The 27,628-nt window shown below is 41.3% G+C and overlaps 3 protein-coding genes across 5 annotated transcripts in view; all 3 read right to left on the minus strand.

The window, feature by feature from the left end:
* The window catches only part of LOC132985302 (zinc finger protein 501-like), a 42,978-nt gene extending 19,620 nt beyond the window's left edge, over nucleotides 1-23,358 (minus strand). Inside the window, exons 1-2 of one of the 3 annotated variants that reach the window (XM_061052627.1) lie at nucleotides 23,059-23,358; nucleotides 18,836-19,873 (exon numbers count right to left, since the gene is read on the minus strand). In XM_061052627.1, coding sequence (XP_060908610.1) covers nucleotides 18,836-19,873; nucleotides 23,059-23,212 — 1,192 coding nt within the window. In that variant the 5' untranslated portion in view covers nucleotides 23,213-23,358. Of the gene's footprint in view, nucleotides 1-16,854; nucleotides 19,874-23,058 lie in introns of those variants that run through there. The other 2 variants (XM_061052626.1, XM_061052625.1) reach the window with 2 other exon arrangements.
* On the minus strand, nucleotides 3,003-15,880 carry LOC132985300 (zinc finger protein 420-like). The gene is made up of 2 exons (XM_061052622.1): nucleotides 15,465-15,880; nucleotides 3,003-7,928 (listed from the first exon to the last, which is right to left on the minus strand). The coding sequence occupies exons 1-2, from the start codon at nucleotides 15,616-15,618 to the stop codon at nucleotides 5,077-5,079; spliced, it is 3,006 nt and encodes a 1,001-aa protein (XP_060908605.1). The 5' UTR covers nucleotides 15,619-15,880; the 3' UTR covers nucleotides 3,003-5,076.
* Nucleotides 23,359-24,539: 1,181 nt separating the features above from the next.
* Nucleotides 24,540-26,909, minus strand: si:dkey-63b1.1 (B2 bradykinin receptor). The gene is made up of 2 exons (XM_061052628.1): nucleotides 26,655-26,909; nucleotides 24,540-25,841 (listed from the first exon to the last, which is right to left on the minus strand). Exon 2 carries the CDS (start codon nucleotides 25,833-25,835, stop codon nucleotides 24,741-24,743), a length of 1,095 nt encoding a protein of 364 aa, XP_060908611.1. The 5' UTR covers nucleotides 25,836-25,841; nucleotides 26,655-26,909; the 3' UTR covers nucleotides 24,540-24,740.
* Between the last annotated feature and the right edge of the window lie 719 nt (nucleotides 26,910-27,628).

Consider the following 27,628-nt stretch of genomic DNA (forward strand, 5'->3'; position numbering starts at 1 on the left):
TCTACCAATCTCTCCTGACGTGACCTCCTCGGTCGTTGGTGGTGGTGATGATAAAATGATTGGGTGATCCCAGCTCACCCTCACACTGTCAGCCTCACACTGTCAGCATCTACAGGGCTTTTTTGTAGTGTTTGGACACCAGATCTTCTCCACCCTGTGTCTCTGGAACAGAGACTGCTCATCCAGAAATGTTCCTGTCAGATTCAATGAGGAGGATGATTTCTGCCCTACTGCTTCTCTGAGCAGGTGAGGGCTCAGTGGAGGATCTGAGTTCTGTGGTTCAGACTCAAAGGAGGACGGAGCCCTGTGGTGGAAGGTTAGGCTAAGGGCTGTTTATGGAGGATGGAGACTGTTGAGTAAGGGTGGTGTGCTTCAGGTGGATCAGGTGTAGGGTTGGTTTGGATAAAGACGGTCAGGCTCTGAGCAGAGCTGGTCTGGGTTGAAATGGTCTTCATTTGAGGCAGCCTGGAGCATAACGTCTGCTGAGAATCTACAGAGAATCTAATGTATACAATATTCAGTGTTGTAAAACTGTTAAGGTCTTAAAAAACAACTTTGTGGAAGGAATCCACCATAATCCCGATCCCCTAAAAGACACATGCTAGGGACCTTGAGGACTACAGACCGGTGGCCCTGACCTCTGTGCTGTGTAAATGTATGGAGAGAGTAGTGTGTGACCATCTGTCTAAAATGGTGTCGAACAAACTTGATCCCTTACAATTTGCCTATAAAGCAGAACGTGGAGTGAGGAAGTCTCACACTTTTAGACACTGTCACCAAACCCCTGGACTCTGCACATCCCCACACTAGGATTTTATTCATGGATTTCTTCTCTGCTTTTAATACTGTACACACAGACACTCTGTTGCACCGCCTGTGGGACCTTCATGTCCACCCCACACTGGTTTTATGGATTAAACGTTTTTTACATGAAAGACCACAACAGGTGTTTTTAAATGGTTTTAATTCCAGTAAATTGGTTTTAAACACCAGGGTTGTGTTTTATCTCCCATTCGCTTCTCGGTTTACACAAACAACATCTCCTGCAGCAGTGAAGGAATGACACTTTTTCAAATATGCAGATGACATGGCCCTGGTTGCGCAACTGACCGACACCACTGCCTTGACTCAATACCAGCAGGCAGTCAACAACCTGGTCCAGACAATTGGGGAAGACTCACTGGAGCTCAACATCACAAAGACTAAGGAGTTGTGCTGTGGGGGGCAGAGGAAAATCACCATCACCTCTCTTCCAACCGCTCACAATCCAGGGTCAGCTTGTAGAGCAGGTTTTTTCTTCTAAATATCTGTCTTTCGTTTTCACAGCATGCTGACTCTGTGTACAAAAAAGCACAACAGAGACTCCACCTGATGAGGAAACTGAGGACTTTTCATGTCAGCAAACACATTCATAATATAATATAATTTATCCTTTATTAATCCCGCAAGGGGAAATTCAGTTTTACTCTCTGATTAATGAACATGCTACATAATCATAGGGCGAAATACACACACATGCACAAACAAGATCCTATGGACATGCATGAATGGAGAGGTCTCAGAGTGAAGGTTGCCCACAGCAAGCGCTCCAGAGTAGTTTTGGGGTTTGGTGCCTTGCTCAAGGAAGTGGAATGGTACCTCTCCAGCTACCAGACCAATTTCTGGACTTGGTCCGTGCCGGGACTTGAACCGGTGACCCCCTGATTCTCAACCCAAGTCCATATAGACTGAGCTACTGCCACCCTCACTTTTAACATTTCATCCTGGTAAAACTCCCTCACCACCAAACACAAAACCAAACTCTCCCGCATAGTTTAAATGGACATGGTTTACATGTGTGAATATGTGTTTCAGTGTCTAGATGCTATTATTGTTAACTGTTAATATGTTTATATTTGTGCTGTTTCTATTTTTGTATTGCTGCAGGGCACCCCTGGAAAAGAGACCTTGGTCTCAGTGGGTCCTCCCTGCTAAAATAAAGGATAAATAATTAAAAAAAAATAGTTAATCAGGCCAGCAAACTCATCGGTTCCCCACAAACTACCCTCTCTGATCTGTATAACCGCTCTGTGATCAGGAGAGCCAACCCTCTCACCCCTCCACCTCTCCTTCTATTTACTGCTATCAGGCAGACGCTACAAAGTCCCTCTGCCCGGAAAAACATCTACAAAAAAATCCTTCATTCACTCTGCAATAACCATTCTGAACAAAGTCAAATAGACCCCCCCCCCTTTTTAGAAGCTCTTTTTTTAATAGTCCTCTTTTAATGTCTGTACTGCACTGTGTTTTTAATGTAAGTTGTGTTTATTGTTTGAGCCCTGTTGTGGGTGAAAAAACAACACCATACTCCAATGAAGATTTTGAAGTCAGCATCTCTTTACTCAAGCAGTGCACAGAATCTCACACAACACAGAGCTGTGAGAGAGGAGCTCCCAAAGAAAAGTGTCAGTGTTTAAGCACAATACAGAAAACATACAGTATGTCACGTTACTTAGCAACAGAGAAGTTATCTCTTCTCCGAGAGGCCCAGTCGTACCAGCTTCCCAACAATCCTCAAGGACACCTGCTTACTCCCACTGATCTTTTTAAGACCTCTAAAAGAACAAAACACTAAGATTCAATTGACTTTGTTTAAGAAGGAGACCACTCCGCAGCGACCAAGGGAGAATGCTGATAAAATGATTCACCCAGGGAGAGGAAGGATTTATCCTGTGTGGAACCAGAAGCTGACAAAAAAAGTTTCCTAAGATCAACAATCAAAGGAAGAAGAAAAAAAAGAGATTATGTGTAGTTCTCAGGAACTGTTTTTATTCAAGAATTAGTTTTACAGACAGATTATACAAGTACAATGTTTATTATCAATGTTAGATGTTCAATGTTTCAATCTCGTCTTACACCCTCGGTCCTCTTGGTCTCACTCTAAGTTGCCTGAGTTACTATGAGTTGCTGTTATTCTGATGATGTCTGGGGTTCTGGTGTTGGTCCGGTTTTTCTTGTTGTTGGTTGGGTGTCTCACTCGAGGGTTCCTTTGTTGTTGTTGTGTTTTGTTGTTGTTTGTGTTCTTATGCTTTGTTCATATGTCAAAGCACTTTGTATACCCTTGTTTTGTGCTATACAAATAAAGTTAGTATTATTAATATTATGTGTTCACATGCTATCAAAACTGACTATAACTTTAACTTTACTGAGCTCACACATTGAAACACTTAGCCTAAACTTTTTTATTAAAGTTTCCCATGGAGAGACAATTCTCCACAGCTGAGATTTACAGACTGTATTAAATGTACTAGGACTTACAGTAACTATCTAGTCCACTAGAAAGATTGAGACTCACAGCTGTGATCCAGTCTAGCCCAGGGGTTTCATTTAGAACCATTGAGTACCTGCAGAATGTAACCTATATTGATGCCTCTTACACATTTTATTTCACTTAATGTCAGACTTTACTGACAGATCCACGTCATAATATAATCATTCAAACCGGACGTCGTTTTATCCGCGCACATGTAGTGAGCCGTTTTCAATAACTTCAAGTATGTAGAAATCAGAATTAAACTAGTACAAAAACGATAGCACTGCCGCCACCAGTTTTCATTAATATCTTTGAATATCGTGCATTTATCATCAAGTGTGGTTTTTAGTTTTAATAAAGAGCTGCAAGACGCATAGAGCGCACAGAGACATGGCAGTGGCTTCACACATTTCACCTTCTCGTTACTCAGCACATCTTCATCACCTGAATGTATTTATTTTGTAAATAATTCAAGTGTGGACATTAAGTCGGGGCATCTCTGACACGATGATTTGACCTATATATCCTCATAATTAGTCACAGAGCAGACGGAGTTTCCCACGAAAAAATGTGGCCAAGAACTAAAAGTTTTTGTTTGTTGATCAAACTTTTGATTAATAATATTATGAGTGAGGGAGACTGCTGACTGACATGACCTCTGACAATATATGAAGAAATCAGTGTGGGTCTCGTAAACATAAATATTGCAGATCGTGCGTAATGATGAACGCTGGATGTTTTGGCGCTGTAGGAGGACAGCGTGAATACGTGGTGTCATTCTCAGATTTTTCTTCAGTTTGTGATCCTCCTGCTGAAACAAACGACCTATAAGTGCTTTCTAACCTTCACTTCATTCACAAGCTCCTCCATTTCTGGCTCAGAAAATTTATTTTCTTTGTCTAAACTTCCGGGTTTCACCGCGATCCAGCGCTGGAAAACCTTTGATCTGCCCCCACGGTTTGTTTGGATTTTCATTCACGAGCTGCTTTGCATTGACCGTTTATGGTTGAATGTGGGCGTGTAGAGGGCGGAACATGGGGTTTATCTACGTGCGCACATTTCCAGGTGGATCGTGAATTATAAAGGGAACATTGCGTGAAGGTGTGTGTACGAACAGTTTTATAAATCTTAAGTATTTTGTGCACATGCCATTTCCAGGTCTTTGGTGCACGTACATTTTTAGTATGGATCCTACGCACTGTTTTATAAATGAGACCCCAGGTCTTTCTTGGAGCAACGTTGATGTTCAAAATGAGTGAAAAGCTCTTGTTGTGTCTCATGCAGTGATATTTATTTCTCTAAGCAATGAAGACTTTGTATGAAAGTGTTACAGCGGGTTTCAGCGCCTGCCTACAGTTTCTTCTGCTTACTGTCATTACTATAATGTCCATGTGTGTGTGTGATTACATTTCAAAACATATTGATGAGTATTTCTTAATGTCCAAACACAGGCAGATCAGACTCACATGCATCAGTCCTCCTGATGTAAAAGTTTTATTTGCTTGCCTTCCTGGGTAAGAAGAACAGAGTTCTACTGCCTTTAAATGTATGAGCTGAAAGCCCTGTTGTTAGCAGCCTTTCCTCCCTAACAAAGAGAGAAAGATGCTGCATATACTGTAAGTCTCTGCTGTTCTCAAACCGGGTCTGGTAAAGTCCATTGTCAATTGTAATGTTTTTTGATGACCACACTAACCAGAAATGTCCTCAGACATCTCACAATCCCTGACAAGGACTTCATCATTTCTAAGAGTTTGAACGTCACCTTCCAATCATCATCACTGTCTTCAGTCTATTTCAAAAGAGTCTTCAGTCTTGACCTCAATCTCTTGTTGTAAATGTGTCTCTGGATCTGAGTTACCACAATCAGAGAGGCTGACGGGTTTCTCTCCAGTGTGAATTAACATATGCTTAGTCAGATTTACTTTATCGTTGAATCTTGTGCCACACCAAGAGCAGCTGAAGTGTTCCTCCCCTCTGTGACATGCCATGTGAATTTTTAGACTAAACTTTCGGTTAAAACCTTTACTGCAAACAGAGCAGCTAAAGGGTTTCTCTCCTGAGTGGACAAACATATGTGCAGATAAACTGTCTTTTCGGGAAAATTTTTCAGTGCAAAGAGAGCAGCTGAAGGGTTTCTCTCCAGTGTGGATGAACATGTGTGTCGTCACATGCTGTTTGTGATAAAATCTTTTATTGCAAACTGAGCAGCTGAATGGTCTATCACCTGTGTGAATTCTAAGGTGTCTGGTAAGATTATTTTTCTGTTTAAACGCTTTACCGCATACAGAGCAGCAATGCGATTTCTTATCACTCTCTGGTTCCTTATTTTTAAAGTTTTCCACAGGGAATAAACCTGACAGATGTTCTCTGCTCTCCGTCCAATACTCCTCTCTGTCTTGAGTCTCAGGTTCATAAGAGTCTTCAATCTTGACCTGAATCACTGTTTGTAAATGTTTCTCTGGAACTGTGCTCCCGGCTGGTTCTGCTATTCCACAGTCCTCTCCATCAGCTCCTGTTTCTTCCCTTTCTATCCCCTCAGTTTGGTCTGAATGAAGCTGTGAAACCTGACCTCCAACACATTTGTGTCTTTTTAACTGTTTGGGCCAAGAGAATCTTTGGTCACAAACAGAGCAGCCAAAGGGTTTCTCTCCTCTGTGATGTGCCATGTGAATCTTTTGACTAGTTTTATGTTTAAATCTCTTACCACACTCAGAGCAGCAGAAGGGTTTCTCGCCTGTGTGCTGTGCCATGTGAATTGTCAGATTAGACTTTCGCATAAATCCTTTACCGCATTCAGAGCAGCAGAAGGGTTTCTCTCCCGTGTGAACAAACATGTGTTGGGCCAGACTTACTTTGAGGCGAAAACTTTCACCACAATCAGAGCAGCTGAACGGTTTCTCCCCTGTGTGAACTAACATATGTCTGAGCAGGCTTTCTTTTTGGTTGAATCTTTTACTGCAAAAGGAGCAGCTGAAAGGTTTCTCTCCTGTGTGAAGTTGCATATGTGTGGTTAGATTTCCTTTTTGGTTAAATTTTCTACCACAGTCAGAGCAACTGAAGGGTTTCTCTCCTCTGTGAATTCTCATGTGTCTAGTCAGATCACATCTTTTTCTGAATGTCTTAGTACACTCAGAGCAGTCATGGGATTTCTGATCACTCCTTGATCTATGATCCTTTATGGTTTCTTCAGAGTTTAAACTTGATTGATGTTCCCTGGTTGCCTTCCAATTTTCGCCCCCAACACAATTGTGTTTTTTTAACTGAGAGGGCCAAAAGAATCTTTGGTCGCAAAAACTGCAGCTGATTGGTTTCACTCCTGTGTGACGTGCCATGTGAAGTTTCAGAGTTGACTTATGGTTAAATCTTCTACTGCAAACAGAGCAGCTGAAAGGTTTCTCTTTTGTGTGAACCAACATGTGTTCAGTCAGTTGCCATCTTCGGTGAAATTTTTTACTACAAACAGAGCAGCCCAATAGTTTCTGTTCTTTGTGGATTATCATGTGTTGGGCAAGATCATGTATATTTTTTAATGTTTTACCACAGTCAGAGCAGCTATTTGATTTCTTATCAATCTTGAGTCTCTTATTTGTAATGATTTTTACACCATCTATACCCAAGTTTTTTTCTCTAGTCTTCCAATCATCAACGTCGTCTTCAGTCTCAGCTTCAGAAGAGTCATCAGTCTTGATCTCAGTCTCTGGTTGTAAATGTCTCTCTGGATTATCTGAGTCCGGGGCTTGTTCTGATCTTCCACAGTCCTCTCCATCTGCTCCTGTTTCTTCAACTCTTTTCTCATCAGTTTGGTTTTGATGAAACACTGATGCCTGACTTCCAACACACTTGTGTCTTTTCAACTCATAGGGCCAACAGAATCCTCTTTCACAAACACTGCAGCTGTACAGTTTCTTTTCAGAGTGACGTGCCATGTGATGTGTCAAATTAGACTTTTGGTTAAATTGTTTACGACAAACAGAGCAGCTGAAGGGTTTCTCTCCTGTGTGTACAAACATGTGTTGGGTCAGATTCCATTTCTGATTAAACATTTTACCACAATCGGAGCAGCTGAATGGTTTCTCTCCTGTGTAAATTCCTGTGTGTCCGGTAAGACACTTTATATTTTTTAATGTTTTAGAGTGCTCAGAGTAGCTATGTGATTTTTTATCAGTCTTTGGTCTCTTTTTCTTAATGGTTTCCACTGAGTTTAGACCAGACTGATGTTCTCTGGTCTCCTTCCAATCACAACTGTCATCAGTCTCAGGTTCAGAAGAGACTTCAGTCTCGACCTCAGTCTCTGGGGGTAAATGTCTTTCTGCATCCGAGTACCTATCTGGTTCTGCTCCTCCACAGTCCTCTCCATCAGCTCCTGTTTCCATGTGTTCAGTTTGTCTCTGGTGAAGCTGTGAGGACTGAGGTTTCTCTTCATCATCTTCACTCTTTACAATGACAAGGTTAAAGGGGAAATCAGCGGTATCAACCTGCTCCAGTCCTTGAAGCTGCTCTCCCTCTCTACTGCTCCACAGTTCCTCCTGTTCCTCTTTAATTTGTGGTGGCTTAGTGTCCTCCTGGTCCAGACTGGGGTTCCACTCCGGCTGCTCAGGGGGAAGCTCTTCTTTACTAACCAATAGCTGCTGGGCATCTGCAGGAAATAGTAAACAAAAATCAAACAGATGTTAAATCCGCCACTCAATGTTTAGGTGTACTTTAATGACAATCTCAAAAATGGGTTGAATGCCAATATGAATCTCATGTGTACCAATTAATCTTTGTATAGTGATAACAATGATTACATTTCCTTCCATACTTCCACCAGCTAAAGAAGGATCAACAGTTTTTTTCAATTACATGGAAGAAATTAACCATTGATCAACATTTAGCAGTTTTGCAAAGGAGTGGAGGAGGTGTCATTATTCTTGGGGAGGCACCGAATGTTAAAATCAAGGTTGATACAAATATTCAAAGTAACAATTTAGCCAATAGATTATTCAGATACCACTGTTTTACTTCATAATTATTTTTGTCTGTGTTTTAAATGAGCCTTGATTCTCCACTTGAAAAGTCACCGGAACCCGCCAAACAGATACACATCAGCTACTCACATCAGTGCATGGAGCATTATTTGTAAGGCCTATGTCTGTAAACAGGACAAGTACTGACAAGGGATGTAATGGGACCTCACACTACAATTAAAAATCGGTACAGATTTACGGTCTGGCTGGCATCACGATGGCAGCGTAGAGCGACAAGTGCCTGGCATTATTAATTAAAAGTTGCCCAAATTTACTCAAAGTACCTCGAAGACGAGCTAAATCAAAAGTTGATTAAACGGGGGATAGGTAAATGCCTGTAACGGGAAAATAGAGTTTTGTTCTAAGTATAGAGCATGACGGTCAGGTGCCACAAGCTAATAATGCTAACGTGGAGGACAACATGCAGCAGGAGCAGACTGGAAGAGTTAACTTAAGCCTAATCTTGAAAGAAGTGAGAAAATTCAGAAAGGACTCAAGTCAGCAACTAAACGCAGCCGAGACCCAAATCCAGTCCCTGAGGGTGTGCTGTAGGAGCTGGTAAAGCTTCAGATAAAAACAGGAGCCAAACTGACCGATTTGGAGGGGCGCATGCTGTGTGACAATATCAGAATATATGGAGTGAGTGGAAGAAGGAGCAATTTCAATGGTATCTTTCGTGGAAGATTAGCTAATAAAAGGCTTAGAGTTCCCAGCTTCCGCAGTGTTAAATGTGGAAAGAGCGCACCAGGCTCTTGGCCCCAAACCCCCCGCCTGAACCCCGTCATGATCCCTCGTGGTCAAACTGTCACTATGACATAAATACAGCCTACAAAGATGTAATATATCTCCTTTTCTCTTCATCAAAGATGAGGTACGTGTTTTAAGTTATATTATATTATAAAACCCACTCCCCATACATGTTACCAAGATTATTAGAATATAATATCAAAGGAATAGGAAAGTTTGCATAGGGGTTGGGACACTTTTAGTTGGACATAATGGACAAATGTTCTGGACCTACACATCAGCTTAAAAGCTGAAGAGGGCCCTCTTTCATTGTCAGGAGGAAGAGACTTTCCCTCTAGACTCTCACTACACGGCCACAATAGAGGCCTTCATGTTGGAAGTCAAAGTTCCCTGTTTCTACATTGTTCTTATTTTTGTAATTGTAGCTACATATTGTTATTATTGTTATTTCGTTTTGATCTGTTATGCTACTGTGCCATGTGGCACATGGGGTGATAAAATTGTATGGAGGTTATAAACATACTTGTGCATATATTCAATGAAAGTATCAAGTCAATTAAAAGAATCACTTATAATGTAAATGTTCTGGGAAATCCAATTAAGAGGAGCAAAGTAATGGCTGAGTTAAAAAGGGAAGGTGTAGACGTAGCTCTCCTCCAGGAGACTCATTTAACAAACCTGGAACATGACAAACGTAACAGATGGAGATATAACCTGTATTCTTCCTCCTGCTGTAAAGCCTCTCAGAGAGGCTAGCTACATGGATTTCTAACAATCTCAACTTTCAATGCACTTTTCAGAAGAAGGATACTGACAGTAGATTTGTACTGATCAGGGGATACCTGCAGGGGGCTCCAGTTACTTTATGAATGTCTATGCTCCTCCAGGATCTGTATGGAAATTTTTTTATTTACTTATTTCAGATTTATTGACTTAATGACTTAATAAAGTACTTAATGCTGAAAAAAAGAACACTTTTTGGAGGTTAAACACAGGGGCTTAAATCAAATGAGATATATAAGGGAGGATATTACAAGTTATCTTGAAGAAAACGATAATGGGGAAGTGTCCCCTCTGATACTTTTGGACGCATGCAAAGCTGTTCTGAGAGGGAAGATTATAGGTTACTGTTCCAATCTGAAAAAGAAAAGAAAAGAAAACGTGGTTCACCTACAAAGAATTTAAAAATGTGGAGATTACACATGAAAACTCATGAAACCTCATAATTTAAATAGAAATTGACAAGAGAAATAAAGAGTTACATGAAATCTACTCAAAAAGAAAACTGATCTTTTTGAAACAAAGACACTATGAGGACAATCAATGAAACTACTTGCTAACAAATGAACAAAAAACAAGTGGAACAGTTTAGAAAATAAAGAATCCCAAAACAAACTCAATTCACTGCAAATTAAAACACAGACATCAGTCATTTGAAAGTTTCTGCAAAAATCTATATGCACAGCCAAAAATAGATGAAACAACAATGAAGGCCTTCTTTGATTAACTTTATGATTCTAATTTTGTCCTTTTTGTGTATTTTACACAATAATGAATGCATTCATTGAATACTTTTATAAACATGTGGCCTGGACAGTTGTTTCTGCACCATTTCAGCCCTGCAAAGTTTATTTTTACAAGTAGCCTATATGTTAAGCTGGCATATCATTTAGTATGACGTTATTTTCTTTTGTTGATGCTCTTGTAAGAATGAGACACAATATGAAAATGAAAAACCAACATATGATGATCCAGAATGTAATCAAATTAAATGAAATTTCTCTGAAACATGGCCACACATTGATCTTATTGTTATAGTTTTTCTAGGTTGATGTTTTTTGTTTTAAGAGGGGTCAGGACAGTTTGACGACTATCGCACTTGGCAGAGAGAGAGAGAGAGAGAGAGAGAGAGAAGCTTTATATTTTTCCTAACTGAACCTCCGGGTGCTACGTGAATAACATCAATCCTCCCGTTTCACTTTGTCCTGTATCACAACACGTGAGCCTACTGTGGGGAGATTAGAATAACATAAACTGAAAAGGATTCATTCAACGAGTCATAACAGTGGACATCTCTCTCTCTCTTCCACAAGAAGGCGGTGGGTGCTTGTTAAGCACAGCGAGAAAAACAGAGGCAGTGTAGCGGGTCTGTGACTGTGTAGCGTTTCTGTAAAGTATTTTCAAAGTAAAAGCCATCTAGCGCTTTATACATTGATTGGTAATATTCTTTGCTGTCCTCATAGCTAGTTACAGCCATGTTTGTAAATAACTATGGAGAAGGACACCCAGCAGATGTAGAGGAGGAAAAAGGTTGCAAAGGAAGAAAGCTTGGGAGAGACAACAGAGACTTGTGAAGAGGAGTTATCTCCCCTACTTTATCTAACCACGGTCAACCTGAGGTCTCCGGTAAATCAAATGGATGGGGTAATGGTGCTAGTGAGGAGTCAGAGGTATTTCCCCCTTGATTCCAACACAATGCACTACAGAAAGGTCATTCCTGTCAGTGGACATCAAATGATGCTGACCACTGACGCTGTTTCTACTGTCTGATATCATAGCTGTAAAACATTTCCTATTTAGACGAAAAAAAACTTTTAAAAAAGGCAGAAAAAGCGAGGATCTATGATCTATGAAGAGGATAGTGCTGTAGTTGTGAACTACTCTGATAGCGCATATGTTAAAGCACAAATGGACTGTTTCTGTTAAGACATGCTCAGAGCGCTGCAATGCTCGCTCCCATTAGCTCGCCCACCGACGATCTACCTCCCTAAAGGATGTGCGTCAGTCAGAGGGATTGGGTCAAAGACAAAGACTCGCCCTGGGCAGGAACAAACGGGCAGAGACAATGATCAGGACAGAGAAACACACATAGACACACTCATGCTCTGCAGAAATTAAACGACCACACATTAATAAGTCTACCTCGATTCCAAAGTACTTGGTGACAGTTTATAGAAGTCCAGATTTAAATGAAGCCTCTTACTTTAGTCATATTTCTATTTGACTTGATATATTTCCTACTGCTATATTGTGTATAAGAGCACTGTTTACCAGCGACCCAGGATAACCTGAATATATCACCCGACAATTTAACCAATACAACCTATTATCACCGTGTAGTGCCCGTATAAAGTGAATCAAAAATCTAAAATCTTACAGACATTATTCATGATACGCATCATATCGTGAGAAAAGTGTATCGCTACATAGAGATGCACCAATTGCAATTTTTCTGGCAGATTCCTATTTGTGATTTTTACCTGTTCTGACCTGCAGATTTTGGCCGATACCGATTTTCTGTCTTTAAATCTCTATTATGGACTGCAAAAGCGGACAATTTCTGAAAATGTTCTTGGATTTAAATTAATTTTTTTGTTCATGATAAAACACTCACTGTTAAGGAACGGTTTGTTACAAAACAAATCTTTGAAACTGCAACAGGTCACATGACCATCTCTCATTCTCACTCAAATCAAACCCCTTATTTCCTGTATTTTCCTTTATGTGTATGCCCTAATTTATATGGTGGCAGTTTCTATATGTAAAGTAAAACAAATTCAATATTAACTGAATTCTCTGCATTTAATTTTAAAATTCTAGAAAGTTTCAAACAGTCATTATTTAAAAGCTTTATCCCTTTAGGTTTTGAATCTCTCTCATTAATGAATCAAATGATAGAAATAGAGACGTTTACTGCTTCACTCTGTTCAGCTGAATTCTCCCACACCTGAAGAAATGATCACTAACAGACTCTCACCTGTCTGCCTCTGTCTCTCTCTGCCTCAGTGAACGCGGTTGCAACAAGTTTTTTTTATCATATCCGTTAATTATCTATATTAATCTGTAATATTTCCTGCAAAGTCATAGGCTAGTCCGTTTGTTTTGTGTCGCTGTGCGCAGGGCATGTAACGGCTCATGTGTGTGAGTCTGATCGGCATGAAATCGGCTAAACTCATTAGGACCATTATCGTTACATCCAAAGTATCGGCCAATACTGATGTCCAACTGATACATCGGAGCGTCTCTGATTATTCTCCAATCAACCGTCCAAATATTCAACATGTTAGGAACCTGAAAATGTCCAGCAGAGGGCGCACAGAGTCCAAGTCTGTAAGACAGACTTCACTGTATTAATATCACCAGAGTTGACTTCTTTCAAAAATGTAAACACAAGAACAGGTCAGCATCTGTCAGAGGTGTGTTTAAATGTGGTAACTGGTTGCTTTGGTTCAGTCTTCAACTAAATGTATGAATACAAATAGATTGTTTAGGTTTATTTATTTATTTTAAGTTTCTAAAATACATCCAGTGGAAACGCTGCAAAACAGCAAACACCATTTGTTTTGCTAACTTGTCTGGTTGCATTTACCGGACAGGAACTTTTGAGCACCAGACTGTCCTCTGGTGAAACTTTATCTTCTGCTTTAATTTAAGTGTTTACGGAGAGTTTTTCTTTGGAGGGGTGACAGCTCTGTATGTGGAGGAAGCGAGCAGCAGCACTCGTTAAACTGAGGCAGTGTGGATTGTAGACTGTACTCCTGTCCATCCACAAGGCCGATGTCCTCTCTTTGGTGAACAAGATGGACAAACTGCTTCTCCTCAACAGGAATAATATGGACTTCTGCAGATTCACTGCCCTGGGTTTAACTGGAAACCTGGCTCAGTAAATACTACATACCTGACAGATCACTACACCTACTGGGCTCCTAGCTTTACTAAGGGGGCTGCACAAAGGAGCTTTGAGGGAAGACGAGGGGATCTGGAGCCTCCTTCTACGTGTATGAAGGTTAGTGTATAGGTGTCACAGTGCTGAAGAAGTCATGCAGTCCTAAATTAGAGACTCTCTTCATAAACTGTAAACCTTTCCACTCACTGCAGGAGATTTTCCTCACTTGGTGGGTGTTTACATCCAACCTCAGGCATGTAGGCCTGTTATGTTACTTTCACACTTGCACAACACTTTCACTCCTGAAAACTTCCCAGGGTGAATGTGCGAACGCAAACAGCTGAATATTTCACTCCCAACTTTACCTCGACTTTTTCCTGTCAGCCTCTTAGCAGATTTTCCGTGTGCCGACTACTCCATTAATAACAGCAGGCTTCTTTTTTACATTGTTGATTCTGATAAAAAAAAAAAAAATGTAGACTCACAAGTTTAGACCCTCTTTCCCCACTTCTTAAAAAGCCCTCACCTCCGCTACAATCATGATGAACATGAGAGAGTCCTGCCCGTGTGTCACCCCCTCCCCTCAGTGTGAGAGTGGGACACCGGAGCGCTCAGCAGAGAGGAGATGTCAGTGTTCGATAAATATAAGCAACACAATTGAGGAGAAGAAGAAAGAGAAGTGCATTTTACTCCACAAAGATTTTTATCTTTCAGTGTCTCACGATTTGATTGAGAATCTATTTTTGATTCTGAACGATTCTGCATCCATGGATTCAAAGTCTATTTTTGAATTAGTACATACTTCAGGATCTACTCCAGTCATCTGTGAGATTGGCTGAATTTCTTGTTGCTCCATTTGACATTCTACTGAGTTAAAGAGCTAGCTATAGCACTTAGCAGGGAGTTTCTGATTAGCCAAAAAAAAAAGATGTTTGGAATATGAATCTATTTAAAATCTCAGAAGATAAAAATCTGGATTTTTACATCAATTGATTCTTCTTCCCACCTCTAGTCATCATTGTTACATTTTACGGGCTGCTTTAGAAACAAGCCCTCTCTTCCTCTCTGTGTGACCCGGTGCAGAGCAACAAGTCTTGGTAACCTATTAATAACACCCTGACGTAAAAAAGTTTAATACATCTGAAGAGTGTACAGAAAAATTGAAATGAAATGAAATTCAACTGTGTATCTACTAAAAAAATTATTTTACATTAGAAAACCTTCGTTGCAATATAAGCACTGAAATCATCTCGTTGTTGTGATCTCATCTATTTGGTGTTTGGCTGCTCTGTACGGTTTGTGACTTAGGTTTAAGTCTTTGATTAAGCAATCAGAAATCACTCATGAGTTTTTTTTGTTTCATATGAAACTGCTCAGATTTAAAATGTGATGAAGAAAACACAGATTAAATCACACAGCAACATGAGCGTCCTGCAGCAAGTAACACTGGTGGTTTTTTGTGAATAATTACTTGCATACTCTCAAAATTTTTAACAAGCAGATTAAAACACATTTCATGGGAAAGGTTTATTAAGATTCTGATTAAAATAATTTCAATCATCTGATCCCAAATCTGTATCAAACTTGTTGTTTTAGCACTGATTTTCCTAATGTGAAGCTACATCTGATTGTCTTAGCAGCAGCAGCTAGCTTGTGGCTAACAATGAGCTGTGTCTATGAAGGTTAGCTAAAGGCTCGGCTCCCTGAAACATGAACAGCAAACACGTTTCCAGCAGTAGAAAGAAAACCTAACCTGTTCTCTGCAGCTTGATTTCAGGTGTTAAAATCACATCCAGCAGTTTTCTTTGGCGGTGGATCTCCTCTTCGTATCCACATGTTGATGTTTGTCCTGACAGGTCTCTCAGCCGTCGTCCTGATGAATCTGTAACATCCTGAAACCCGGACATCTTACACACATCCAGGTGTCCAAGAAGGAAAACTCCACGAAACACTCTTCACCAGACGTCGTTGCTAACATTACCCTGATCACCTGCACATTTAGCACAGCCACACAAGCTAACAGTGGCAGAGCCGAGGGAGAGGGCCTTCTTCTTCTTCCTTCTGTTTTGTGGCGGATCGCAAACAACTTAAATGTGCATACCGCCACCTATTGACCAAGAATGTGTAGCACCATGTCATTTACATATACTTTAAATTCTGCCTGCCAACCTTGTGTCATCTTTTTTTTTTTGATAGAGATGGCATCCACACAAATCGTCAAGGCAGATGCACATGACAAATGAACCCTGCGGCACACCTGGACACTATACAGGATCCTGACCGGAACTCTCTCTCTTTACCACTGACATCGTCCAGAAGGCTCTCTAGCTCCATCTATTGGTGTTTGAAGCCACTTCTACTAAAACTAGACAGGATTTAGATTCTCAGTGAGCCCTAATCACTACTCTCTGCTCCAGTATTTAACATCCCTGTACTTATCACCAGTGTCCGGAAGCACCGCCAGCTCCTCCCCAGCACAAGTTTTTGTAACCATGATAATTTAGTTCTAATTAAACCAAAGCCATTGCCATCTGCTAGTGTGCCCTCCTACAATTTGGGGAGGGCACACTAGTTTTATTTAACCCACAGACTTTTTAAGTCATGAACCAGCCTAGGTTTTACGCATTTAAATATTAGGAGTCTTTGCACTCAGTTTACATTAGACCACCTGAAAACTCTTTTATCACAAACTGACCCAGATATCCTTGTGCTGTCAGAAACGTGGCTTAAACAGAGAACCCATGATTCTGAAGTTGCAATAAATAATTACGACTTGTACAGAAAAGACAGAGAGGGACGAGGGGGTGGCGTGGTTATGTAAAGGACTTTATATCTGCTACTGTTTTAAATACTGTCTCTAGACCTCACTCATTTGAATGTGTTGCTCTAAAAATTCAAATCTCATGTAAAAAATGAATGTAAAAAAATGCAGTCAATCAATTAACAGAAATGTTTTCTCCGTTCAGTACTTCTGAAATTCTGGTTTTGGGTGATTTTAATTTAAATTCGTCTGAACTAAATGTTTACCTATAATAAAAATAAAAGATACATAGGGACAGGTGACATCGCCATCAGACAGTGTCAGTGTCAGTGCAATGAGACAATGGTTCATGCAGCACACAAATACACAAGCCAGGCCAGTAAATAATCAACATACATTTTATTTGATTTCATGATCACTTGACTTTTAATTGTGGTTGACTGAGTAAAGACACATTTTAGAGTTAAATGTAAACCAACTGTTTACAGTTTTCTTTAACGAGTTTTATCTGATCCATTCAGTGACAGTGTTATCATTATTTGAGTTAATAGCTGCAAATCTAATTCTGACAACCTTAGAGCAGACAGAGCCTTGTGCCCCTGCTTAATTCTGTTTAGAACATAAAAAGAATCTAAGGATGCACTCACGCTAGGCAGTCCATACCGTGCCAAAGCACGCTTCAACCCTGAAGTCCAGTTCCTTTGACTAGAGTGAGTGCTACAATCCGTGCTCACTCAACAGTACACTTTCTTGGCCCTGGCAGTTCATTCACGAGCACAACAAGAACGGGTACACAACATGGACAGCCTTCTATTATCGAGAAATCCCGGAGTGTGCTGGCTGTATCTGAAGAAAACTCAAAATAAGCCAAAAAAGTCAGTAAAGTATTTTACTTTGCCTGGTGTTAGTGTGCCCTAAGTTACTTAGTATTTAAAGTTTCACAACAAATATACCTTTAGTAACATAAATAATCTGTGGTGGTCTTATAGAACTTCTTAAACATATCAAGAGACCTCTATGATAAAAGTTTCTGAAAACTTGAGTGGACCCAACCATGAAACTATGTCTGTGAAAGTTCATAGTTTTCGTTACCAATCATGTATCGGGCATCAGGAAGGAAAAATATTAACGGAGTATCTCTATTTTGAAGTAGTGTAAATGACACAAACACCGCCTCTTGTGTAAATACTGACAGTACTGACAGTATTGCTATTTAGGGCAGCTGACTGTTTTCAGACCAATGTAACACTAATATCACTAACAGCAACTTCATCATTTGCCAGAGTTTAAACCTCACTGATGCTCTCTGGTCTCCTTACAAACATCGTCACCATGTGAAGTCTAATGTGAGTCCGGTCCGGTCTTGTTTTATATTGTCAAAGCAGCCGTGTGATTTCTGATCTGTCTTCAGTATCTTTTCAATATTTTTTCACAGAGTTTAAACCTGATTGGTGTACCCTGTTCTCCTTCCAATCCTTCAGTCTCAGCTTCAGAAGAGCCTTTTCTCCTCATCCGAGTTACAGGCTGGTTCGATTCCTCCACAGTCCTCTCCACCAGCTCCAGCTCCTTTTCTCTTCAAATTTGGTTTTGATGAAGACCTAAAGCCTGCACAGTTGTGTCCATTTGATTGAGAAGACCAAGCAAACATTTGGTCACAAACAGCCCGGAGGAAGACTTCCTCCACTCTGTAACGTGCCATGTGTGTGATGCACTGCAGGAGCAACCAATCAGTTTCTCTGCAGTGCACACTAACATGTGTCACAAGGTCAGATGTCCCTTTTCTCAAATCTTTTTTACACACTTCGAGCAGCTCAAGGCTTTCTCTCCTGTAATCGTTTGAGCAGGTGGATGTCCTTTATGGTTAAATCTTTTTCCACAGTCTGAGCAGCGGACACGTTTCTCCCCTCTGTGTATTGCCATGTGATGTATCAGATTACACCTTTGGGAAAATATTTTTTTACACATAGAGCAACTGAAAGGTTTCTCTTCTGCGTGGATACTCATGTGTTCGGTCAGGTGCCCCGTTTGGTTAAATCTTTTGCTGCAAACAGAGCAGCTAAAGGGTTTCTCTCCTGTGTGAATTCTAATGTGTCTGGTCAGATCCCATTTCCTTTTGAATGTTTTGTCACACTTAGAGCAACAATGCAATTTCTTGTCAATAGTTGGTTTCTTTTTCTTTTTGTTTGAGTTTAAACTAAACTGACGTTCTCTTGCCTCTTTCAAATCACAAGTATCATTTTCAGTTTTGCCTTCAGTCCCTGGTTGTAAATGTCTCTCTGGACCTGAGTTCCTGGCAGGTTCTGCTCCTCCACAGTCCTCTCCATCAGTTCCTGTTTCTGCCTCTCCATTCTCTGAAGCCTGACCCACCCCACACTTGTGTCTTTTTAACTGACAAGGCCAAAAGAATCTTTGGTCACAAACACTGCAGCCATAAGGTCTCTCCCCTCTGTGATGTGCCATGTGGAGATTAAAGCCAGACTTTTGGCTAAATCGTTTACTGCAAAAAGAGCAGCTGAAGGGTTTATCTGATGTGTGAACAAACATGTGTGTGGCCAGACTTCCTTTTCGGTTAAATCTTTTACCACAGTCAGAGCAGCTGAAGGGTCTCTCTCCGGTGTGAATTCTCATGTGATTGGTAAGATTTCCCTTTATATTAAATCTTTGACTACAAACAGAGCAGCTGAATGGTTTCTCTCCTGTGTGAAGTCTTCTGTGTGTTGTCAAGAACTGTTTAGTTTTAAATGTTTTGCTGCACTCAGAGCAGCTAAAGGGTCTCTCCCCCGTGTGAATTAAGATGTGTGTGGTTAGACTTCCTTGCTGGGTAAATCTTTTACTACAAAATAAGCAGCTGAAGGGTCTCTCTCCTGTGTGAGTCCTAATATGTCTGGTCAGTTCCTGCCTTGTTTTGAATGTTTTATGACACTCAGAGCAGGTATGTGATTTCTTATCAATATCCAGTCTCTTAATGTTAATGTTCTCTACAGTTTTTAAACCTGACTGATTTTCTGTTGTCTCCTCCCAATCATCACTATCTTCAGTCTCAGCTTCAGACGAGTCTTTAATCTTGACCTCAGTCTCTGGTTGTATATGGCTCTCTGGATCTGACTGGCTGGCTGGTTCTGCTCCTCCCCAGGCTCCTCCATCAGCTCCTGTTTCCATCAGTTCAGAGGACTGAGGTTTCATTTCATCATCTTCACTCTTCACAAAGACAGCAGTGAAGGGGAACTCGCTGGCATACGCCCCCTTGAGTCCTTGAGGCTGCTCCCCCTCCTCACTGCTCCACAGTCCCTCTTGTTCCACTTTAATTTGTGGGGGCTTAGTGTCCTCCTGGTCCAGACTGGGGCCCCATTTCTGCTGCTCAAGGGGAAGCTCTTCTTTACTCACCAACAGTTGATGGGCATCTGCAGGAAACAGTAAAAAACAACTATTATATGTTTAAGCAAATTTGAAAACTTGTTGAACAATTAAGAAAGACAAAAATGTTGTCTCCACAGATGAACCACAAATCAACAGACAAAAGTCTTGTAGAGAATGGAAGTAATAATTATTATTCTGAGGGATGCACAGAATATCGATGCCAGTGTTTGGCCGATAGACTACCATGTTTTTCTTTCTATATGGCATTTCAAGTGGAAATTGCGTTGCCATTTTCCCCTGGGTCAAAGTTCATTTACCCATGGCCACATTTTACCATCTGGTATGTTTTTATATATCTTTGACTTTTCTGGGGACGTGGCTTACCCCAGTTTGAGGCCCTGTTTTGAGCTCACACATTTATAAATGAGACCCCAGCCTAGAGCTGAATGCTCCAAAGCGAAAGTTATACTGAATACTCTAGTTATCTTTAAGTTCTAGTTCTTACACATAGCATGCAACTGTGTGCTGCGCCCACCCACCATCAGCGACAAAATGGACGGGGACATTACTGGACACGTCGTCTGCTCTTCTCCGCAGGCTTCATTTGGTATTTGTATTACATCAGCCACTGCAAGTTTGTGAAGGTCAGGTCAGACAACAGAATGGAGCAGTGTGCCTTATCAGGAAATGGGATGTGAGGACCCATAGCCTGAACAAGATTGCCATTGACCAACCTTTTTTAGGAGAAGGGAGAATACAGCTTACCCCCTTTGGCTTTCCCTGAGAGTGATTGATGCATTCCCATTGGAGGTGGATGCTTTCACTCACCAATGTGACCTCGCATTTGTCTTTAGAGCCCCTCCCCCAAGCTCATGGTGGCGTAAGAGGGTAAGGGTAAGAGCACCATGACTTTCAACCATTGTTTTGCAGTCAGAGCCAGTTGATTCTCTGACATGGCGCGGGTGTCTTTTACTCAATAATGGACTGATCCCTGACCTGCTGTTGACGCTGACACAAGCAGGGGGCGCCATTTAGTCATGCCAGATCTTGGCAGAGCCTCATCGTCTGGCAGTTTAAGGGGAGTGAGTGACCGACCTGGGTTGATGCCAGTAGTGGTCTCTGGACCCTGGGACCTTTACTGCGACATCCAAGCCTGACCAGTATGCTCTACTGTACCTTTCAGCTACCTGCTGATAAAACATTTCCTTACTAGTGTCCACAGGGCAAGTGGTCCACTTGTCATTGGCTCAATGGCTAATCAGGAAGACCTGTAGGCGTTCGTTGGCCTTACGGGTTCCCCTTTGAAACCCTTGTAACAGGCAGATTTGGATCAAGACGTCTGCAGAGGGCTGGGGACCTCTGTGACTTCTGAGGTCCTTCTGTTTCCTCTGTCAATGAGGATGGGGATGAAGGTTCTTATAACCTTATATGTCCTTTGACACAAGGTCATGGCTTCCTCATTTAGGTTGAGGGTGATTACTCCCTCCACCTCATAGCTGTTACATGGACCAAACCACAAACTCGAGAAAGACCACCTGTCGATATTATTTAGTACAGGCAACAGGGTCCCATTGTTTGCTCAGTCCAGTTACACAGGATCTGTGATGCCATTTGCAGAAGTGATCAAGCTATGGTTTACACCCTTCCCTTGGGTCTCATGGCACATGCAATTAGGGGTTTTGGCTTCAACTGCCATTTTCAGGCGGCAGTCGGTTGGGGAGGTCTGCGCTGCAGCATCTTGGGGTGCTTCTCATGTCTCGTAACTTTTGTTTCCTCACTCCGCGCTTGAACCAAAAGTCGCTAAGTGCCGCCATGTTGAAGGACGTTTCAAGTCTCTTACATGAGCACAGAAAAGCGAGGAAACAACTCTGAGGAGCCATGATCGAGGAAACATGAGTGCATCCTTCCTAAAAAGACTTTGGACTGACAGACACATTATGGATTATCACTCATCACTCATTGTTTGGACCCTTCGGCGAGTTTGGCTTCAATGAAACTTATCAACATTAGTGGAGTTTAATAACCTAATACATTTACTTTTAGTGTTCCTGAAGCATCATAAAGTCTCAGTGTTTATAAAATACAGAGTTCATTATCAGATTATCAGTAAAAACAAATAATGAATAAACTATTTAACATGAAAGCATTTTGCCAGTAGAAATGATCTGTATGTTTTTAACAGACGGCAGGTTGTTCCTCATGTGCAGCTGTTTGTTATCAGGTAACATACAGAGCATTACGGATCACAAATCAAATTACAGATTTTCATCATGGTTTTGATCATTTTTATAATACAACTTTTCCACTCCTCATTTAGATATGACTCAAACTTAAGGTCAGTCACTTCTTAAACCATCAGAGCAAGAGGAGACACAGTGTCGGCCACAGTTTGATGAAGAAGAGGAAAAAAAGAGGGAGGTGGAAGATGTAAACTCAGATCATTGTGAATCGTGATGATCATATCAAATCACTGTCACAAACGGAAAAACAAACATTTTGCAGTAAATTCTAAACGTATCATGTGCATGGCATTGGATTAAGATATGAAATGAATGTTTAGTTGAGGTCCATTTCACTTGAGATTACACCTGCAAATGCAGCAGCAGACCAGCCAGTCCATCAGGGAGACAGTGGAGCTTGAGGTCCAGTTGTACTTTGGTCTACCTCCAATCTCTGCATCAGCTAACCCTGCTCTCATGTGATGACAGGAAAGGGACACTACTGCCCCTGCTATCAGCTCTTCAGGCATCATCCACTCCATCTCATAGGGAGTTCTCTAATGCTGGAGACATAATCGGTTCTTGCTTCTTTTTTTTTCACAAGAATTACTGATTTGGTACAGGAGATAGATTAACAGCTACAGAGAAGATACCTGTGTTGTTCAGTGTGCAGAGACCCACAATAAAATGTGTGTTGTTGACACAGAGAACCTGTTACAGTTTTACTGAATCAATAAGGGACTCGATAAAGATTTTGAACGATAAGCAGAATCAATAATGACATTGGAATCGAAAATAGTTACCGTCCAGTAACTATTATTCCATCAAATCTGTAAAAGTGAAGGTACTAACTTCATTGATATTGTGAAACTCCATCAGATATGACTTAGCAGCAGCAGCTAGCTTGTGGCTAACACTGAGCTGTGTGTGTCTATGTAGGTTAGTTAAAGGCTCGGCTCCCTGAAACATGAACAGCAAACACGTTTCCAGCAGTAGAAAGAAAACCTAACCTGTTCTCTGCAGCTTGATTTCAGGTGTTAAAATCACATCCAGCAGTTTTCTTTGGTGGTGGATCTCCTCTTCGTATCCACATGTTGATGTTTGTCCTGACAGGTCTCTCAGCCGTCGTCCTGATGAATCTGTAACATCCTGAAACCCGGACATCTTACACACATCCAAGAGACTTGAGTTTTGAGAGAGAGAACTCAACTAAACGCTGACCATTTTTCCAACACTATTCTACCCCACTGTTAGCACAGCCACACATTATAACGTACTGTAGCCTAGTCTTCTTCTTCTACTAATATAATTCCGGCAGCCTGTACACTGAGAAGTGGAATGCTGCCCTCTGCAGGTTAAGTTTGTGGTCTCGCTCATAATTTTAGGCACAGGTCAGTTGAGTGAAGACATTTGATGAAAGCTCTGCCGATAGGTTGGAAATAGTCCCTAAATCCCGAAAAGTAAAAAATAAAAAATGTATTGTGCACTCACGTTCATATCTTGTGCGCTTAGGTACAGATAATTATATTGTGCACACAAGATAAAAATGCATGAAGCGTTGGACAGCTGATGATTACTTTAACATCTGTAAGGGTTTCTGAAGTTAATAACCAGTAGGTAGAGCTCTCTCAAACCAGGATGTATCTCAAGTAAATCAATCATTGCTCTGACCCATTCCAAATCCTCTTGGTCCTGATCCTATATTTCACAGCTCAGCAATCAAACAGACTCACCTGATTGAAGGGTAGTGAGTGAGTGAAACAACAGTCTTACTCTTCACTCCCTGCTTGCATGACTTAAGTGCATGTCAGAGTTGGTTCACATCGAAGAAGCTGCATTACCACCTCCCTCTGGATTTGAATCAAGACTACAGTTTTTATTTTCTACCTCTATAAAACTTGAGGAAATAACACTTGGGAATTTGGAAGAGAAGGACTACCTGTTCAAATATTTCAGCATATTGACATTAATGTAAAACGTGTTCACTGACACACTCGGACTCTCTTAGACTTTAATAATTTGCATTATTAACTGATCATGAAAATAAGCTATTATCATACCAATAGATGAATTGTTAGTGATTTAGACCGGGAGGGATACACTCTATTTTATTGTTTTGATTAGAGTTATATTCCATATTTCATTAGTCATCACCAAATAATCATCTAATATTCATATCAAAAACCTTTTTCTTTCTGTTTTTTTTACAATGAAGCCTGAACCTTCACAGACTTTAATGGAATAGACAGATCTTTATTGTCATTGCTATAAAAACAACAAAAAAAGTTTCAGCAGTTCTTGTCAGAGGCAGCACATACAGACAGAGAGTAAAAATTATAAAGTAAAGACAAACATTAAAATCACATCAGAAAAACAATGGAGCGCTGGGCCGCTGCATCTGACCGTGCCGCCATCTTTCTGTGTATATGACATCAAGTGTGCAGTGTGAGTGCAACATCGGGACTTTTAAAGAAACAATAACATGTTTACCTCGGATTGACAGTAATCTTTTACTTTTAATATCATGTTCATCGAATCTTGAATTTCACAGTCGGATGATGTCTTTTGCATTTTGTTTTTCTGGAGGCTTTAGAGTTTATCACTGCAGGAAGAAACTATTCTAGACCTCTCATTAAATAATCACAGTTTAAAGTTTGAATCACAGTTTCCACAGAGTCCCCACAGTTCTATGTCAAGATAAAGTTTGTCTCAGCACAGATTTGTCGAGTGTTTCAATACTGATTCGCTGTTTTTCATTCAGCCTGTTCACTGAGGCGAAGCTCACAGTCAGATAGGTGGATTCTTTTGACCAGGGATTCAAAGTTTTTCCAAACACCTCTCCTGCTCGTCTCCTGAATTGCTTCCCGACGATTACAAACAGGAAGGGGTTAATAGCACTGTTGCTGTACGCAAGGTACGTGGACAGCTGTATGCCAATGTCCAGGATGTGACCCCAGAGACATCCAGGGGTCAACTGGAAGTAATCGATCGTGTCAAGAAATCGCATCACCTGGTGAGGCGTCCAGCACAAGAGGAAGACGACCCACACGGCCAGCACCAGGTCTGTGGCCTTCCTCTCCGCCCTGACCCTGGGGAGTACTCCTGCTCCGCGGTTGCTCAGGGCCGCCACAATGTGACGAGTGCAGTAAGTCACCACCAGTACGGGTATGAGGAAGCCCAGCAGGTTCCTGGTGATGTTGTGATGCAGCCTCCATGCAGGGTGGGGGTAGTCCAGAATGCAGGCGTGCACATTTGCATCTTCCACAAATGTTACTGTGCGAAAGAGCATTGTGGGGAGAGTCAAGAGGAAGCCCAGACTCCAGATCCCCACACAGATACGCTTGGCCCAGGAGACTCTCCTCAGACGGCTGCAGCTCATTGGCTTCACCATAGCCAAGTATCGGTCCACGCAGACCAACACGAGGAAGAGAACGCTGCAAATGTAGTTCATGGAGATCGCCACGTTGACAAACTTACAGAGGACCTCGCCAAACTCCCACTGGTAGCCACGAGCGATGGTGACAGCCCAGAAGGGGAGGCAGGACATCATGACCAGGTCAGCCGCCGCAAGGTTCCCCAAGTACACGTCGGCCACGCTGCAGGGTTTCCTTTGCAGGCAGAACACGCAGAGAACCAGGCCATTGCCCACAAACCCCACCACGCTGATCAGAGCCATGTAGGTAGGCTGCAGGGAGGACAGCCACAGCCAGGCCGCCGTGTAGTTACTGCAGGGGTCCAGCTCAGGGTCCACGCTTGGGACCAGCCAGTCGGATGCATTCAACATCATGAGAAGCTGTGGATGACATAAGGTTCTCACGTTACCAGAGTTTAAACTTCGATACAATATTAGTAAAAAATCAAACAATTTGCTTGTTTTTCATTTTAAAAAGTTGCAGGGAAACTCCTGCATACTGTCTGGAATGCACTGATATTGTTTGCAATGTTTCAGTATTGGAACATTGGTAACATCCTTTGGCTGTTCAGGACTTGTCTGACTCTGGTGATTTAAAGCTCCTGTGAGGAGTTTATAGCTGGTGATGAAACATAATTAACTTAATACTCTTCATGAGCAACAAAAGCAAATGAGACCATCGGCAACAAAACTGAATTTTAATTTCAGAATAGTGATTTTTAAGGCCTGAAACCTCAGCCGTGGGGTAGGTGTCAAACGAAGTGATCAACAGACACAGACTTTTATACATTTTCCCAGCAAACATTCTCACTGAGTGATGCTCTTGCATAATGCATTCAGTACTCGATATTGTGAATCATGTTGAAATAAGAAAATGACTCATTATTCAGGAGAAACCGATCCCATCCCAGACTGGCTCTGCAGACATCCATCCTGTCTCTACACATCTTTGGCAATAAGTGGTGTGAACTTAACTCTTTTTTTTTCTACTCATTCGTTTTTTCTCGACTCCAACACCTGAAATGTTCTTACAGTACCACGCTACACTCTGTAGATTGACTATACTTCATTGAGAAATGTAAACACGTCCACAGCAGATGTAAATTGTCCTTGTATTCCTAAGATCCTGGCAATGATAAAAGGTCAGAAACTGCTCAGAGATAAACTTTATTTTCAATCTTTCAAAGCTCTCACCTTTTCAGTGCTGCTCTGCTCTTCGATTCCAGATGTTCTTCATGTTCGCTCCCAGCAGATAACCGTCATGGTGATGTCTCCGCAGCTACAGCGAGCACTGGGGGAGAGCGCTCACTTTTATACGTGCAGACCCAGAGATCATCACTGTGTCGTCACTCATACCTTCCATCTGATTCCTCCCACATATACTGAGCACGCTCGAAAAAATGATATTCACTGTCCAGCAGTGTAACTCTTCGTCCCTGAGTCAGCGACTAAACAGAGCTCTGGATGTCGATTCAGACACAACTATGCTAAAATCTAAACTAAAGAATGGTGGGGTTTTGTGTTAGCTGCCAGATGTTTGAAACAGAGCAGCATTTAAATGGATTACGTGTGCTGGGAGAAAACATTTCCTGGCAGAGAAACAGGTTCAAAGAAATCCAACAAGAAGACACATTGGATTGAAAAAAATTGGGAATTCCTGGTATGAATTCATTTTCCTCCTCTGAATCACTGATTTCCACACTTGATACTGTGCGTTTGAATCACTGCAAAAACAAAAATCTTTGAAAGTTCTATGCCTAATTCTTGGTCAAAACATCTCATTAAACTTTATATAAGCCACACCCATCTGACTTCTTCAGACAAACATCTTATTACAAGATATAAGCAAAAAAAGAACACAGTTACAACAAATATTTTTTAGGGCTGGGCTCTCTTTCCTGACCTCAGACAGCAGTGGACACCATAGAAGGCCTCAGTTTAGCTGAAAAAAAACACTGAAAGTGTGAGTAGACACGCTCAGAAATAAACTGTCTCACTAAGTATGCTCACAGAATAACACTTGAAGCTAAGAACCGCAGCAGAAAAATAAAACAAAGACTCGGACTGTCATGGTCAGAGCCAGGAAGTCCCTATTCAGACATTCTTGTCTTTTCCCAGTAAGTTCAGATATTTACAGTTCTGTTCCACGTCTGTAAGAAGAGGAACCT

This window comes from Labrus mixtus, chromosome 12, assembly GCF_963584025.1.
Source record: "Labrus mixtus chromosome 12, fLabMix1.1, whole genome shotgun sequence".
NCBI classification, from domain to species: domain Eukaryota; kingdom Metazoa; phylum Chordata; class Actinopteri; order Labriformes; family Labridae; genus Labrus; species Labrus mixtus.

What these genes read in the sequence shown, in the direction of transcription:
- LOC132985300 (XM_061052622.1), bottom strand. Translation starts at nt 15,618, where the DNA reads ATGTCCGGGTTTCAGGATGTTACAGATTCATCAGGACGACGGCTGAGA. An exon ending in AATCAAGCTGCAGAGAACAG is followed by an intron (nt 7,929 to 15,464) that starts GTTAGGTTTTCT and finishes TATTTCCTGCAG; the next exon opens with ATGCCCAGCAGCTATTGGTT.
- si:dkey-63b1.1 (XM_061052628.1), bottom strand. Translation starts at nt 25,835, where the DNA reads ATGATGTTGAATGCATCCGACTGGCTGGTCCCAAGCGTGGACCCTGAG.